Below are 17,538 nucleotides of genomic sequence, written 5' to 3' on the forward strand. Positions count from 1 at the left end.
TCTCACACAGTGATTAAAGAGTTGGACCTTGGAGAGCAAAATTGAGCTTGACCTTTAGTGACACACCCCGACCCGGAATGTCCATAAGGACTCCGAATCGAGCTGTGCTGGCCGACACCTGGAAGGTGACGAAGCCATAAAGTGTAAAGATGTGGAAAAATATGAATAAATTTGAACCCAAGAGTACCTAAATACCAGAGTACACTGGTGAGCTGAAATGAACCCACTTCACACGTGACGTTAGAGCATAAGTAAATACAGTAGAATAGATAAGGATTATACCCTCATAAGAAGCCTTCTATCTTGAGATTGCCAAGAATCCTCGTCGATACGAACATTCAGCAATTAAAACCTGGAGGGGTGTAAAATAGAAGATGTGAGTGGGTAAAAACAAAACGTTTGAAACCATAATTATCTTTGTAATAACCCCTCTTTGTAAAACCGTATAATTTCTGAGAATTTGCCATGTATAAGTATGATATCAAATGTACGCTAACATTAAATCCAGAAGTATACCACAACACATCAACTGAATAGGAATATAAATAATCATGTGCTTAATAATCCATACTAGTACATAAGTCGGAATCACTTATAGTGACCCGTAAGACTTATCCATATCTCATCCCATATGCTAGCTCATAAGTCGGAGTCACCTCTTGTGACTTGTACGACTGAATCTATATCTCATCACATATGCTAGCTCATAAGTATACCTGCACACGAGTCGGAACCACCTAAAGTGGTTTGTACGACAGGACTGGGTGTAAATAAATAAATACGCTCTAGTGCTACAATCACGTGAAGACTGTGCGAATAATCGTAGGTCACTACGAGTCGGAACCACCTAAAGTGGTATGTACAACATGACTGTGCACCTACCTTGGATCCAAGGTGAGTGTAAGGTGAGGGAAGTGAACATTACGTGAAGGATTGTGCCCTGGCCACGGGCGGGAGCACTAACACTGGGGTGCAGGTTTATGAGCTCTCAATGCATCTCAACATAACATGTACGATTCATGGGCAACCCGTACGACAGTGTCGGAGTTGCTTAAAACATTATATAGTCATGCCATAACTCCATTATTTCAACTAATACCATACACTCACCTGAACTTACCTGGGTGTCCTGTGTTCACCTTTGCACTTCAAGTGTTCACAATAATTATGTGCAGGTAATATACATATAGATAAACCATGATGCAATCTAATACTCAACCATGTTATAGCATTTTCAATTATATACATATATATAATATGGCATAAAAATATATAAGATGTAACGCCCTACTCCCGAACTATTTATTTTCAGAAATAATTATCGGTGATAAGCCCAACTAGACACTAATTTAATTAACTATCATTAATTACAATTCCGTACTTCGAATTCTTGATTCTTCACACGTTGATTTATGACTAACATTTAACCACTAATTCATAAGGTTAAATCTCACATTTTCCACCAAAGTCCCTCCCATTACTCAATCCCCTAAACAAGGCTATTGTCTTAATTATTTAGTCTCATTTATTGTATGGCTACATCTAACGTCTTGTTAGACTACCTACGTACCCTAAATAGGGATCAAGCCATTCGTAGTTCACAATAATTACTTCAAAACATTCACAGTAATCGTAAGCAATAATCAATTTATAAACGTTTTATGGAATTATATATATATATATATATATATATATATATATATACACGATAGAAGGGAAAAGACTCACTCACCTGGAGTTTACGCTACAACTCCCTAGCACACACATAGAAGCGTCACGAACGATCGGCGCCTGTGACCAAGGCTAATTTGGCTGAGAAACACCTCAATTTTACATAAATCTGTCAGAAACCCTAAAGAGGGTGTGCTTCGATTCGACCTCCATGCTCACTCTGACACCTCCACAAGTGTTTGGGCTTTGTTCCTGAGGTTGAGGGGAGTCTATTGGTGGTGGTAATTGGACGAGGTAGCTTCAAATAGTGGCTGAATAGAACTCAACCTGTGCGCCCCTTCTTGTACGGTTTTACCCAAAATTCACCAACTTTCCACCCAATTTTCACATGAAAATGGAAGAGGGATCAGTTCCCCTCGTGGTAAGGGTCATTTTGACACTAACCTTGTCGTCTAAGGTGGCCGGAGATGGGAGAATTCACCGGGTTGGGTCACGGGTTGAGGGAAACCCGGTTTCCCCCCTTTTTCTTTTCTCCCTCTTTTCCCTTCCTTTCCTTCCTCTGATTGGTCACCTTCACTCTCTCTCTTCCTACCCTTGGCTGAAGCTCTTTCCCTTCTTCTCTCATTAGGCAGCCAATAGCCCTTCTTCTTTTTCCCTTTCTCCCCCCATTTCTTGTTCTCCTTCCCCCAATTCTTATCAAAGTTAATCTTAAAAATAATGTAATGGTACTATAAAAAAATATATAAAATAATAAATGGTAATATCAATACCCCAATCTGCTTCTGCTTGCTCTTACGCGGCCGTATCGTCGAGTACTACAGAAATACGCAAAAGGAGTATTTCATACGTCTCACTATACGTTGGTCAATGTAAGTCAATACTCTCGCCTCTTAGGGCATTTTTGTAAATTCACACCTTTAAAATTTATACAATTCTAGAACTAGGGACGGGTTGTCACATTTAGTTTGAGCTCTAGTGTGATAATTAATTAATAATTAATATATATTTAATGTATAATTAATTATCAATCTTGGGCTCGAGTTCTAACAATTAAATTCATCAATGAATTATTTTTTAATTAATTATTTTTAAAATCAACAGACTTATCCTTTTGGATGAAGTCTGAGACGATGAAAGAACACCAAACAGCTAAGCACCCCTTTGAGCAGATGTCTTCCAAAAGATGCATCCCATATCCATACTTGTTGCGAACAAGTATAAGTGCATTATACATACATCTATTTGCCTAGCATTTAGAACACAGAAAAAAAAAATCTCTTTCTGAAATCCTAAAACCTTATTACTGAGAGAACCACAAAGATATTCGCTAGAACCCAAGTTTTTGGATGCTGAAATCTTGGTTTGATCAATGAATCTTGGTGAAGCAGACGTCCATCGAACTACAAGCATTGAGTAGAGACGAAATTCTGTTTAAATAATATTGCGGTACGCAAGCCTCGATCACTGTTTTTGTCCATTTTATATTAATTTTATTTTGTTCGTACTCTGCCAAATTATTGATTCACATTTATTATTTATTAGCATATTCAAATTTATTTTTATACATAATTTTTTCATTAATTGTTGCAAGGTTCCAAAAGACGCTAGGCTAGTCGGGCGCCGGTTGAGGCCTAGTGCTTAGGCGGCTAGGCGAGGCCTAAGCAATGTACCAGGCGGACTAGGCGAATTTAAATAAATTATATTATATATTGTATAAATAAATGTCCGAATATACTTAAAAAATACATAATTCATTGGGATACATAAATTGAAAAATAGAATGACATATAGATTATAAAGTATTAGAACATAATGAAAACATAGGAGACACACATATCATGTGTGTTCATCTAAGTATTCAACAAGTCTCTTACTATATATTGAAAAAAATATAATGCAAAATGAAAATGATATATTTTCTGTCTAAGTGAGAGTCACGACCAATGCGGGTGTCTAGGTGAGTCTGGACGTGTTAGGCGGGCACCTAGGCAGTCTGAGCGCCTCTTCTTAATTTTTAAAGGCTTAGGAATTAATCGGAGCGGTGGCCAGCGGCCTAGTGCCTAGGCCGGCACTAGGTAGAGATTTTTAGAATAGTGAATAGTTGATAAATATCCATTAAGTATATTGTCGTATAACAAAACTTATCATGAACAAAGAAATTAATTAATATGTCACAGCTCGTCCCTGATTTTAAGAGTTTTTAAAGTTTAATAAAGGATTTTACAAAAATGCCCTTTGAGGCACGCACATTATTCGAGGTTAATCGTTGTGTTGTGCCATCTAATATTTGTTTTCTTGCCATAACCTCGTAGTACTCATCGCTACAGAAGCGTGGGCGCATACGGTTCGTGATTTGGAGTTACGGTTAAAGTTTTACGGAACTCTAACCTGAGAAGTACTTTTACTTTGGTTAATATATGCATATATATATTTATGTGTTATTATTTTTATTAGTTGTTATTAGAAATGGGAAAAGAAAGAGGAAGGCATCGAGAGGAAAGGAAAACAGAGGAAATAGAGAAAAAGAGAGATTGGGCAAAGCTGCCCAATCGGAGAAGAAGAAGAAGAGGCCGAATGGGGAGAGGAGAGAGATGGGCTAGACCAATCAGAGAAGGGGAAATGAGGAAAGGAGAGAGGGCGAGAAGCGGAGGAAGAAGAACAGAAATGGGTTTTCAACCCATGACCCGCGCAACCCGGTGGGTTTTCCACCCATTTCCGTCGAAATTTCTTCACTTTTCCGGTGAGTTACTTCAAACCATCACTTTTCCCTCTTCCTATTACACCCCAAAAATCAAAGAATTTGGCATTGAAATTGGTTGAAACTGTACGGTGTGTGCGGTGGCTTAGTGTACAAATTCTTCAAATCTTGAAACGTTTTCTTTCAATTACTAACATCATTAGCATTCCCTTAGGACCTGGAACAAAGCCCAAGCATTAGTTGGAGCATCGGAGTGGTTTTGGAGGTCGAATTGAAAACACCCATTTCTAGGGTTCTTCACGGGTTTGATGGAATTGGAGCCTTTCCAAGCCAAATTGGCCTTGGCCTTATGTATAAAGTTTACTCTACTCATTGAGATCTTCATTTCTGTAAATTTTGGTAATTTTTTGAGATAGTTGGATTTTCCGGCGAGCCGGGGCGGCGGCCCGTGCGGCGGCGCATGGCCAATGGCCCGCCAATATCATTCTTAGCATGTGTTTAATGTTCTAGGTTCAGTTTTGATAATTGATTGACTTAAATTGAGTAATTGAACCTAAGTTCGTTATGATTCGTGGTTAGGTGAAAATGTGAATTGACGATCCGACCGTTGGATCGTCACCAAACTTTGATACGTTGTAATACGTAATATTTGAGGATTATAGGAACTTACGGATTGGGAATCCGATTTACGGATCTTTCGAAATTGGAGTTGTAAGTTCATAAAATAGAATGTTAACCATCACTTGGTTTTGACAATTGACGGAGATCCGACCGTTGGATGGTAAGGAAATTTTAGGATGTTGTTCTAGAGATATATTGTGGACCTCTGGAAGTTATGGATTGGAAATTTGAGTTGCAGATCTTCCGGATCGAACTACGTAGTGACGTGTTTTATATAAGTTATATATTCTATCGATATGATTTCTGAGGCTTGATTTGATGATTGTTCTAGGCGCCGATCGTCATGACGTCTTGATGTGTTGTGCTAGGGAGTTGTAGGGCGAACTCCAGGTGAGTGGGCAGTTTTGTTTTCCGTATATACCTATATAAATGAGATTTTTCCCAGGAAATCAATTTAAGTGAAATGTGATATGAAATGCGATATGAAATGCCATGCAAAACATATGCCTAATTATTTATGCATTAGTAATTGCATACATGCATGATTGGTGCTGCGGACGCACATGTAAGTGCCAGGTAAGTTCATAAATTAAATTATGTAATTGTTGAGTTGATATGATTGAAAGCTCATAAACCTACACTAGGGTGATCGTGATTTAGTAGAGATGATTCAGGCATGTATATATATGGTCACCCTGGCACCATATGCTCATAATTGGATCCAATTTAGGTGCATGTCGTACAGACCATTAAAGGTGGTTCCGACATGTCGTACAGACCATTAGAGGTGGTTCCGACTCGTAGGTGACTAGCGATTTATCGCATAACTATCAGGAGAGGATAGCGTGAGCATAACTATATTTCACCCAGTTTAGTCGCACAGACCTTTTCAGGGGTTCCGACTCGTGTGCAGTGTAGTGCCGTACAGGTCACTTGCGATGACTCCGGCTAGATAAGATTGATGAGATTGATTATGAGCTATAGATTCAGCCGTACAGGCCACTATAGGTGGATCTGGTTAACATATTATTTTTCATGAGTTACTTATATGATTTGATGAGATATATATTTTTGGCATGGCATATAATTCACATATCACTACTTCTGAGTATGGTTTGAGATAAGTATACGTATTACATATTTCTGGGAAAGTATACGGGTTTTACAGTGAGGGGTTAGCGTTTTGATAATGAGATGATTTTTGAAAAACTTTGTTTTACTGACCCACTCAACTTTGTTTTGCGCCCCTCCAGGTTCAAGATAGCAGAACTTTGGTGGCCACAAGGAATCCAACGGTGTTTTGACAGAATTCATAAAAGTAAGACTCACCCTCGGGTGTTACATCTTAGTAATTGTATCTTTAAAGCTTCCGAACTGTGTAAATGGTTACGTCACTCTCACGTGACGGCTAGAATGCCCTCCTTCAGGACGGGGTGTGTCATAATAGGTTAAGGGTTATGGTGTAATAAAAAGATATTTATATGGACTCGAAGCCTCAACATTTATCATTAGTGTGCATTTTCGTTTTGATATTGCTTCCTAATCCATATTTTGTTAGACCCACATGGTTGAATCAAATAAAACATATGAACATAAACTTACCTAGAGCTGCCACGATTGAGAGATTGTGTTGCTTGAAACTCAAAAAAGCTGTTAAAACTCAAAACTGGGAGGTCAACACAAAATCAGTATGACCAATCTTTGATGCGTTCAAAATATAAAACTATATCAGAGACTACTAAATGGTTCACCCTTATAAATGTTTTACGTTCACTGGAACGGTCTAATGTATGTTTGCTTTGGATTATAATAGTTCTCAAGACGATGTAATGTAAATCTATTAACATGAATTCGATTACTTATAAGCAATACTTGGCCCCTTTATATAGGTCCTTAGTGAGCCCTAAAAGTCTTCGGCTTTGAGGTCGCTCACCACCTTATCAATAAATGGGTGGAACAAGTAGGTGGGGTGTGCGGGCTACTTCTCCAATGTTCGACTAATATATGAAGAATAAGTGATATCTTCCTAGGGCTACTTGCTTGGTTCCTCGGTTGATATGCTATGAGCGTTGGGCTCACACGACGGTGGTTGCCAAGCGCTTAACTCGAGCATTGCGCTCACCAATACGTGGCTCAGAGTTGACGACTAAGCAGGAGCAGTCGTTGGTGGCAATGTCTTGATCCTCTCTAGTGGGCTCAAAATGTCTTGATCTTCTCATTCTTTAGTGGGCTCTCTTAAGTCCCCCAACACCTCGTTCTTCTTGTGCGTGGAATTGTCAATCGTTCGGTTTTTCCCTTAAAATATAAGGTAAAGTTGTTTTTTATTTTGCCAAGTGTGAAGCACTCTGGTTTCTTCTTTAGTCGAAGCGCTCAGTCTTGCAGAATGATAATAGTCCTTTAGCTCCTTGCACAAGAGGGAAACATATTCGGTCTGTAGAGATTTTTCAGTATGACCGGTACACGAGGTAGTACATCACGTGTCATTATACAAATTGTGAGATATGTGTGTTAAAAAGTTAATAACTTAAAAAATAAAATTTCCTACCACTCCTATTAAAACACGTAGTGTACCACTTGTATTCCCGTCACAATTAAAAATTTCTCTTCGGTCTGGTGTTCTGGTGCATGCAGTTCACACGTTCGATTTCCGCTAGCGAAGGAATATAAGCGTTTTACATTGGAGGCGTAGTCGGCAGGTACCTCTAGTTTTATTGAAAAGGAAAAATTAGACCTATTTATGTGTTTTTGCCTAATTTCGTTTTCCTTTCAATGAATGAAAGTTTTGAGAATACAAAGATATTTTTGCACTAAAGAGTAAGAGATGAGCTAAGCGACTAGCCTTAATAATTTAATATCGAATTCACCATCCAAAGGAGTCAAATTTAAGGCCTCTCACTTACAAGTGAAGAATAAATCCCTAAATTGTAGTATTTAAACCAAGTTTTCTTGGCCACTTAGTACTGTTGAGAGTTGTCCCACATCGGTGAGGGACAAGGTTTGCTATGTGCTTATATGGTCTTGGACTACTCCCTATATTGCCAATTGGTTTTATGGTGGAACCTCAATTTCATCATGGTATCAGAGCGGGTTTTCCTCGTGTGAAGCCAAATGCCACACGAGCTCCACGTCACCTAGTTGTTGTCCACGTGTAGGCTTGAAAATCGGTCACACGTGCGGGGGGGCGTGTTGAGAGTTGTCCCACATCGGTGAGGGATAAGGTTTGCTATGTGCTTATATGGTCTTGGACTACTCCATATATTGCCAATTGGGTGGAACCTGTTGAGAGTTGTCCCACATCGGTGAGGGACAAGGTTTGCTATGTGCTTATATGGTCTTGGCTATTCCTCATATTGTCAATTGGTTTTATGGTGGAACCTCAATTTCATCAAGTACTACGGTCTAGTGGTATTTCTCTTCACTTGTAAGTGAGAGGTCTTAGGTTCGATTCTCGTCAAATGTGAGATTGAATCACATTATTGCTAGCCTATTGTGAGGCTAAGCCTACCCCTCCCCCTTAGTGTAGATAATATCGTTTGTTCCAAGAAAAAAAAAACAAAATTTTCTTGAGATATTATATGTTTTAACCTTGATGTCCTTTGAGTTCTTCATTTCTTTGTTTCTTGATTCCATCCCTTGTTAATTAAGAAGAATCATCTTCAAGTTGAATGATGAGTGGGATGAGTGTATAATCAAGGAAACGGTTAAGTGAGAAAGTCAAAAGGTGTGGAGACATACATTGATACTAATCAAAACAATTTTTATATGAGAACTTTGAAGATTCCTTCTGTATGGTGCTAGGGTCTTCAAATGAAATGGGATTAGCTGATGTTGGCATGCTGTAAGAAGCCACCTTCTGCAAAGTGGAAAGGGCTACTGCTCTGTCCCCCTCATTTTTAGCTCATATGTGCGCACTATATATCCAAATCGAGTAATATTGATTTCTGCAATGCCAATCAAAATCCTCCGATAAAAAAATGCTTAGTATGTGCTCGCACTTTCATAATTCTTATGTGATAGTGGCAAGGCCAAGCTAGCTATGTCTATAAGTAGTTTAGTCTGATCGTGGAGTTTGTTTATTCCAATCAACTACAAAATAACCCTTCCACTAATTCCCCCGTTTACATGAACACACAAGGAAACATACAACTTTGGTTTCTTTAGTTTATGTACCTTGAGGTTTGTGGAATCTCCACCTCCCTATTAACACAAAAATACATAACAATAAATACAAAAACTATATGTATATAGCTTCTTCTTTTATTCTTGAGATATATATATATATATATATATATGTGTGTGTGTGTGTGTGTGTGTGTGTCGCAAAAATTAGATAGAGGTAAATAATGCATAAAGAACCATCTAATCCTACTAAAATAAAATCAGCCATTAATACTACTGTTTAGTGGTATTCTCCCTGTGTGTAAATGGAGGTTTTATGTTCAACTTTCATGAATGATTCATTATGTGGCTTGACCCAAATTTTTACCTTCTTGTAAAAAAACTAAAAATAAAATCCGCGCTAAAGTTACAATCCAGTATTTTAGGACCTTATGTATTACAATATATAACTAATTGGGTGTGTGGTTTCGAAATTTTCAACCTTAAAACCGGATCCACTTAGTTAGAGAGGATCGTTATTTTGGTGCAAACCCACGTGATGATTAATTACTAGACTGACATCAGTTGGGACCTGAGGAAAAATAATACACTGTCCCTTTTTTCTTATTTTTTGTATGTGCCTTTTCAGTCATGTGTTGTGATAGTTTTTGGGATTGACATTTTACGTCAAATGGATCTGAAGAGTAAAACAAAGAGACTTAGTTATTCTATCCCACTCATATCATGAATCCACCATGTCCATTGATGACTCTTTCTAGTTGGTTACCGTCTCCATCTGGTCATCACTCCGGTCTTCTTCCTCTGTACTCTCTCCATCTTCGTCGTCTTCGTTTCGATCCCCGTTTTCCCTTTCGATATCTTCAATTGCTGGCTGGTCTGGCTGGACATTGATCAATGGCTGCATTGTTTCAGCATTGGGCTTCACCACATGACCAGCATTATTCTTATTGTTCTTTTTACTGTGCAAGATGTCCAGCTGGTGAAAATATGGACATGTTTTTGAACCCTCAGACCGCGTTTTGCTGCTCACCTTCACCTTCTTGTAGTACTTGTTGATGTTCTCCCACTTTTCTTTGCACCTCTTTGCACTCCTATTGTATCCGAGCCGCCTCATCCCTGCCGATATCTCCTCCCAAAGAGACCCTTTAGGCCCGGCTTCTTGGTACTTCACGTCAAGATATGTCCTCAAGTTTATCAAAGCTTCAACTTCAACTCTCGGCCATCTTGTAGATCCTGCAGGAAGTGGACTTTCACTGTTATCCAGTTTCGGAACGTCAAAAGTACTACTTGTGACCACTGCCACCGGAGCCTGCAGCGGTGGTGGCATTAGTACTGGCAGTGGATGGGGCCGTGATGATGGTGCCTCGAGTGCTTGAATACTTGTTGAGTTTTGTTGCCCCGAAAACTTTTGCAAGAATTCAATTACCGCGGCATCTTGTGCCGCTGCTAATGATCTTTCTTGGGCTAAAATTTCGTGCTCTTTACTCATTCTCGCCATCTCTTCCTTCCTCCAAGCTGCTTCTCTCACCATTCGTTGGTGCTCGCACTTCGCTATGGCTTCTAAGAATTTCTCCTGCAGCTTCTCTTGCTTCTCCAGCACGTCCTTGGTCATCCTTTTGAAGAAGTACCTCCACTTCATTTTTCTCTTGTCACGGGGTTGAACTTGAAACTCTTCATCAGAGGCAGACGAGGAAGTAGAGCTCGAAAAAAGATTGTTTGTTGCCGAGTTTGGCTTGAAACCATTAATATTTTGCTGAGAGAGATTGAGAGGTGATTTTGTAATGTGTGGTGGTGAAATTTGAGGACCATTTGGAAGAGAACCATTTGTTGGGGTCATGATGCTTGACGTTGAAGAAAGAGGAAGAGTAGTAGTAGTGGTGACATGAGGAACTACAAGACTAGGGTTGTTTGGATGGTTATTGTTCATGGTTGGCCACAGGACTACTTGAGGTTTTGCTGGTATTATTGTTGATGAATGGTGATGATTTTGATGATCGAAAGCTTCAAGTTCATCGAAAAATCGATAAGTTTTTCCTTCTTGTTTTTTAGACCGGCCTTCTTTGGTTCTCCTGTGGTACTTATACACGTTCTCGAATTTCTCCTTGCATTTCTTAGCGCTTCGGTAATAACCAAGCTCACCTAGCTTTCTACAGATAGATTAAAAATAAAGATTAGATAGAAAAAAGCTCATGGACTGCTGTAATTTTATTTTTTATGACCATCTCGTAAACTCAGTAACTAGGGGAAAAAGAATATTTACAAGAATATGAACACATTGGTTAAAATAATAAGATCAAGATTCCATAAGGAAACAACAAAATCTGGTTTCATCTCCATCTTTCATGCTACTTCTACCCTTTTATTTTTAAATTACCTTAGCCTCCTGATTAAAATTATGGCAACCCATGTACATAATTTGGGTCATCATTTGCTTTTATTTTTATTTTTTTAATATTAATTAACAAAAAAAAAATACAGGAAAATTAAGAAAACAGATTACCCTTGTAAAAGACGAAATTGAAATCCTAAAAATTAACAAAACCATCCTTTAATCCGAAACAAATAAGCAAACTACCTATACCTAGATTGCCTGCAAAAGTACGTATGAACTTCTTATGGATAAAAAAAAATCGAAATATTTGTAGAAGTTTGTAGCTTTAGTATTAAGAACATTTACTCCGACTCTAAGGCCAAAGCTCTAACCCTGTGGCCACACTTGCAACCCAAAAACAAATTATAAAAGAAAAGAACAAAACACATTAAAATAAAAGAAGAAGAGTGACGATCGATCTCAGGTGAATAATTAAAGTTAAACTTTGGTTAAAAAAAATAATTAAAGTTAAACATGTACACAAACTAGCTAGCTTGTACTTTTTCGATCAAGAAGATAAATTCACCTTGAAACATCTTCCCACAATGGAGCTTTGAGACTTGAGTCACGAAAAGCTGCATCCATTTGAGACCGTATCTTCAGAAGCGCCACCGTTTCTTGTCGAGGCCATCGGTTTCCCCCATATAAGCGGTGACCCTTGTTTCCCTCTTGAACTGAATTTGACAAGACGTCTGTCGTTTCGGATTCTTGCCTACCTTCACGAACCACTTCTGCCATGGTGGCCGCTTCCCCGCCGGAGCTCCCCCCTGATGATGCTAACATGGTTGATGAGTTGTCAGGCACAGGCACAGGAAGCGCAGGCATCTGCTTAGCGCAGTTAGAGCTGAGAAATATGTGACAAGAGAAAGGTGAAATTCTCTCTTGAGTTTTATGAAGGTGGGATTATATATCTATGTTTCATTTTTGGAATTAATTAACTTATTGTGGTGGGTTTTGCCTGTCAATCTCAATAATCCATTCTTTTTATCAATTAAAAATTATCAAACTTTAATTGTCCACATAAGCTATGGATTCTTCAGTTATTTTTTGTTGTTGTGGGTTAAAAATGTCCATAACAGCTCATTTGGTTCCCTTCATACATGTTCTTCTTAGTAATTATACGAGTGCCAGCAAGGTATAACCCACCATATATTAATAAAAATACGACAATGTATCACTCAAATTCTTAATTCAAAATATACATTCAAGTAATAATTTAGTTTACCATTACACTTAAATCAATCAAACTTTTAGCATTAAAAAAAGACTTTTTAACTAAAATAGTCTATGACTTTTGCCTCTTAGATTTAAAATTGATAGAAATGATTTTTGATATTGTCCACCGTTAACCACTCTAGTAATTCTGTAAAGAGTCTACGTTAAATGAGGTTATTTGTCAAGTCACCGCTCCAATTGGACTTATGGGTTCTTCATAATGGGAATTTTTTACAAAATGATTGATGGTGGACAATTTCAGAACCATTTCTATCGATTTTAAATTTCAATGACCAAACTAAAAAGTTATGACAATCTCACAAACCATTTTAACTTAAAAGCCTTAAAAAAATTAAAATTCAATTGAACTATGAGAAGAGAGATCCAAACTACGCATTGCGATAGACACATTAAATAAGTCAAGGTCTAGAAATAAAAATATTTATTTGAAATGATCATATTTATCAGTAGGAGTGACATCAGCAGCTGCAGATAGAGCCGAGATGATAATAAGGGCTGGTTTGGTATTGCTGTGCTTTGAAAAAAAAACTGCTTCTGCTGTGTTGTTCATTTTTGCTGCTTCACGTTTTCAGCTTTTTTTCACCCTAAAACTGTGAAAATAAGTTGTTTTTAAGTGTTTACCAAACACTTTTTTTAGCTCTACTTTTTTTTATACCCACTTTTTTTTTAAATTCCTCAGTACCAAACCTGTCACAACCAGTCCCGAATTACTTTTATCAATGGCGTGAAATGTCGATTTTGCCCTTGAGCGTTGGGTCGTTAGTGTGTGAAACGGGCCAATCATTTTAAATCCTAATTGTTTGGACCTAATAAGAACTTAGATTTTTCCTTGTTTTTGGTTGGTGACCCAAAATCCGGGAATGGTTTAAATTCTAGAGTGGGTTCCTAAATCATTAACAACATATTAGTATAAAACAAAATTGAAATTCGAGGCGGTGGCTTACCTGTGTGCTCCGACATGAGCTCAAGAATAAACACCCCTTCGAAAGTAGTAGGACTAGAAAATTCAGCCAAATTTGGTGTTTTGAGAGTTATGACTTGTCCCATGTCATAAAATCCAACTTCTTTGGGAATTATCGTCTCAAGTATATCCTCTTTGATGAATTCTAGACATTCCCCATCCACTTCTTGCTCTTGATTCTTTGGAAAGGTTTCGAAGATGTCCTTCTCACCCTCTTTTTCCTTGGATTGCATGATCCTGCAAGAAATAAAGACATTTGGTGGAACGGGGTCAGGACAAATTGAATTTAGGCTTACCTTGGTTGTAGTGGACGGCATAAAGGGCATATGAGGCTGCGGCAAGGGTGTTGGGGCTAGGATAGGCTGCGGCAAGGGTGGTTCTTCCCTTACCGTGGCCTTGTTATCCTCCTCTTCTTCGAACAGGAATTGTTCATCCATGTTGTGGCTTGGTTTGGATGTCTTGGGTTCATCTCCAACCTCCATGCCACTTTCCAAGGTGATAACTTCAGCAATTTCAACAGTTGAGTCAAATAATTCACTTTGTTCTTGCATTTGCCCCATGAATTCCGCAATCTCTCCCATTTGATTCTTCAATTTGCTCATCACTTGGGCTTGATTTTGTAATTCCTGCATTAAAGAAGTTATTACATCAAGAATTTGAGCACAATTTATTGACGAACCTGAATTCAGTTGGAATTGTTGCTAGGTAGGTTGTGGTGGTTGCATAGGCGTTGTATAGATCTCCTCATATGGCTGCCAATATTCTCCTTGTTGAGCCTCATTGGCTTGATTTTGTGAGCCATGTGCGAAAGAAATTAATTCATCAAGAATTTGATCACAATCTATTGACGAACCTGAGTTTGGTTGGGCATATTGTATATGAGGTTATGGTGGCTGCGCAGGTCTTGAATAGAACTCCTCATATGGCTACCAATATCCTTTGTGTTGAACTTGTTGAGATTCCCACCACATAGAGTTTGAAAAATCACTCCAATCTGAATTGTACATGTTGGAAAACAAATTGTTCCCTGATTGATTATGATCTTGATAACCCCAAGTATTAACATTCTCCCAACCTCTTTGTGGACGTTGATTTGCTTGATATTCTTGCCTATAAGACGCACCAAATGTAGGGACAATTTGCCTTGTGGTCCTTTCGATATATTGCGTTAACTGAGAAGTAAGATTTGTTATTTGAGCTTGAAGATTAGCAATTGCCATGTCTTACTTCTTTAGTACCTAAAATGAAAGAAAGAAAACTAAATCAAATATCAAAAGTAAAATAAACAAAACAGGGTGATTAGCAATTTTGCTAATCCCCGGCAATGGCGCCAAAATTTGATGTGATATAAACTAGCACACAAATAAAAACCCTATGATTGTAGTATATGAAAGTAGGGATCGTTTTAGGCCGGGGATTAGAAGGGCTACTAATATACACAAATTAAACTCTAAAACACTAAACTAGACTCAAACAACTCAAAAATAGACTAAACTGACTCAAAACAGCAACAAACAATCAAAAAGACTCAATTCTAGACCTAACAAGTGATTTTGATGAAAATAAACTTAACTTGACTTAAAAGATTAAAAGAAAACAGATTATGACTCAACTAACAAGACTTAATGAATGAGGGGTTGTTTTTGACAAATTTAAAACTTAAAACAAGAAACCTTGCATAAACAAACTTTATAAAAACGAATTTGGTGAATTGAAAATGGTGAAAGGCTAGTTAGAGGGTCCTTCTCCACACATGACATATGCATACAAACCAATTTCCAGTTATTATTCCTTTAGACTATGAATGACAACACCCCAAGTTAACCGTGATAACACAAATTAACCTTCAAATTTTCCTTAATTCGTTGAATTAGATGGAATACGCATCGCAACCAAATTATCCTTATCAAGTTCCCTAACTATGAAAAGCATGATAGAAAGACATAACAAAGGTCATTAAGTTCTTTGAAAACCATAAGCATTGACGAGGCATTCGTAACTATGAAAAGCATGATACTCCTACCAAGGATTTACTTAACACAATCATGACTAGTGAGTTCCACTACTTGTGAATATAAGTTCATAACGATTAGGTGAAACTCCCTTATACTCTAGTATCAAATTCATGCATGCAAATGAAGTGTCGACCCTCAATCAACATACCTAAACAAGTTTTGATAACTCAGATAAGCAAATCACATTCAAGACTCAAGAAACAATACCTGGATGTAATCAATTCATATAAAACATATAATCATGGCTTTGAATTCACCTCCAGCTATAAAGAAATTAGTTCCTTATGTCTTTGAAAACATAAAACCAAATTAAAACAAACATTGGACTAAAACTAAGGATAGAATACACCTAGAAACGCTCCAGCAATCCAAGCTTGAATGGCAGGTACGACTCCAAGGGTCTCCTCTCATTCCTTCCTTGCAAATCTGCGCACAAGTATGTATTTTCTAATTTTTTAGGCTCTTTTGTGTGTTGTGCGAAAATAGGGTCAGAATTATGTATTTATAGGCTAGGGTTTCGGCACAAAGGTTGTGGAGGAGAATGATTACACAATCCTAGAGGAATAGGACTAGGAAATTTAGCACAAAGCTTCTAGAAAGGGATATTTGGCAGATTTCTAGAAGAGAAGGGATTAAATTCGTCAGATTTCTAGGGGGGAAATGGGATCAGGTTCTTTGCATTGTTTCAGGGCTTCTACAATCAGATCTTAGGTATTCTAATGTGATAAGGAGTCCCCCTTGTAGCTAGAATTAAGGTAGGATAGGATTAGGATAAGATAAGATAAGGCTAGTTTGGATAAGATAAGGTTGGATAAGGTTTTGGATAATGTTCCTTCTTTTGAGCTGATTCCTTATCTTCTTTGTCTTGAATTTATTTTCTTCAACTCTTTAGCACATTCCTAGCCTCTCTTAAACTTCAAATTCGTCCATTCTTTGTGCTCCATATGTAAACTATCAATTCTAGCCCAAAACTGCTCTAAAATGTTCCAAAATGCACTTTCTTGCCAACTTTGTCATTTGGACCTACAAACACACGAAAATAGCTTAAATCACTATAATAAACAGAAACTAACTATGAAAATGCAAGACAACAAGCTAACTAAGTCGCATAAATAGGCTCATATCAGAGATATAAAGGTTTAAAGTTTTTCCAGTTTTTCCGACGACGGCGAAGGTCCAGCAAACCAAGGAAGGAGACGACGGAATATTCCGTCAAGTTTGACGGAATATTCCAACAGCGTCAAGTTATTTTTAACGGTACAAGCTACTTTTTAACGAAATATTCCCTAACGCCGTTAGGGTTACCGTTAGTGTGCCTGGCACGTGTTAGCGCGTGGGCGGCGTGTCTGGCCGTGCCTTAACCGGCGCGTGGGTGGTCGGAAAATTTTTCTAAAAATATGAGGATGTTCATGAGGTTGTGTAGATCACATTGGTATATTCAAACATCCCATTTGAGCAATATATGAGAAGTTATTAGCTAGTATTGATTATGTACTTTAAATTAACGTTTTTATAGTTGTTTCGCATATAGGGGAGACTTATCCCAAGGACGAGCGCAGTCAAGGGCGACTCGGGGGCTACGACCCTTCAACATACCAGTGAGTGTGCTTTTGGTTTTCAGTATATACTTATATACTTGATATTTTCCTAGAAAATGCGTTTAAATGAAAGTATGCCTTGAAATGCCATGCATATAAATTTATGTTCAATATATGAATTAGTATATGATGCATAATATATAATTATGGTGTTGTGGATGGTCAGGTAAGCCCAGGTGAGTTCATGAATTGTGAATGTGAATAATGGTTGTGATTAATTGAAAAACATTGAGCTCATAAACCTACAC

At 37.9% G+C, this 17,538-nt stretch overlaps 1 protein-coding gene across 1 annotated transcript; it reads right to left on the reverse strand.

Moving 5' to 3' along the window:
• Window positions 1-9,687: 9,687 nt before the first annotated feature.
• Window positions 9,688-12,407, reverse strand: LOC103444642 (trihelix transcription factor DF1-like). The gene is made up of 2 exons (XM_008383596.4): window positions 12,007-12,407; window positions 9,688-11,256 (listed from the first exon to the last, which is right to left on the reverse strand). Exons 1-2 carry the CDS (start codon window positions 12,303-12,305, stop codon window positions 9,864-9,866), a joined length of 1,692 nt encoding a protein of 563 aa, XP_008381818.2. The 5' UTR covers window positions 12,306-12,407; the 3' UTR covers window positions 9,688-9,863.
• Between the last annotated feature and the right edge of the window lie 5,131 nt (window positions 12,408-17,538).

This window comes from Malus domestica, chromosome 10 (assembly GCF_042453785.1).
Source record: "Malus domestica chromosome 10, GDT2T_hap1".
Lineage (NCBI taxonomy): Eukaryota > Viridiplantae > Streptophyta > Magnoliopsida > Rosales > Rosaceae > Malus > Malus domestica.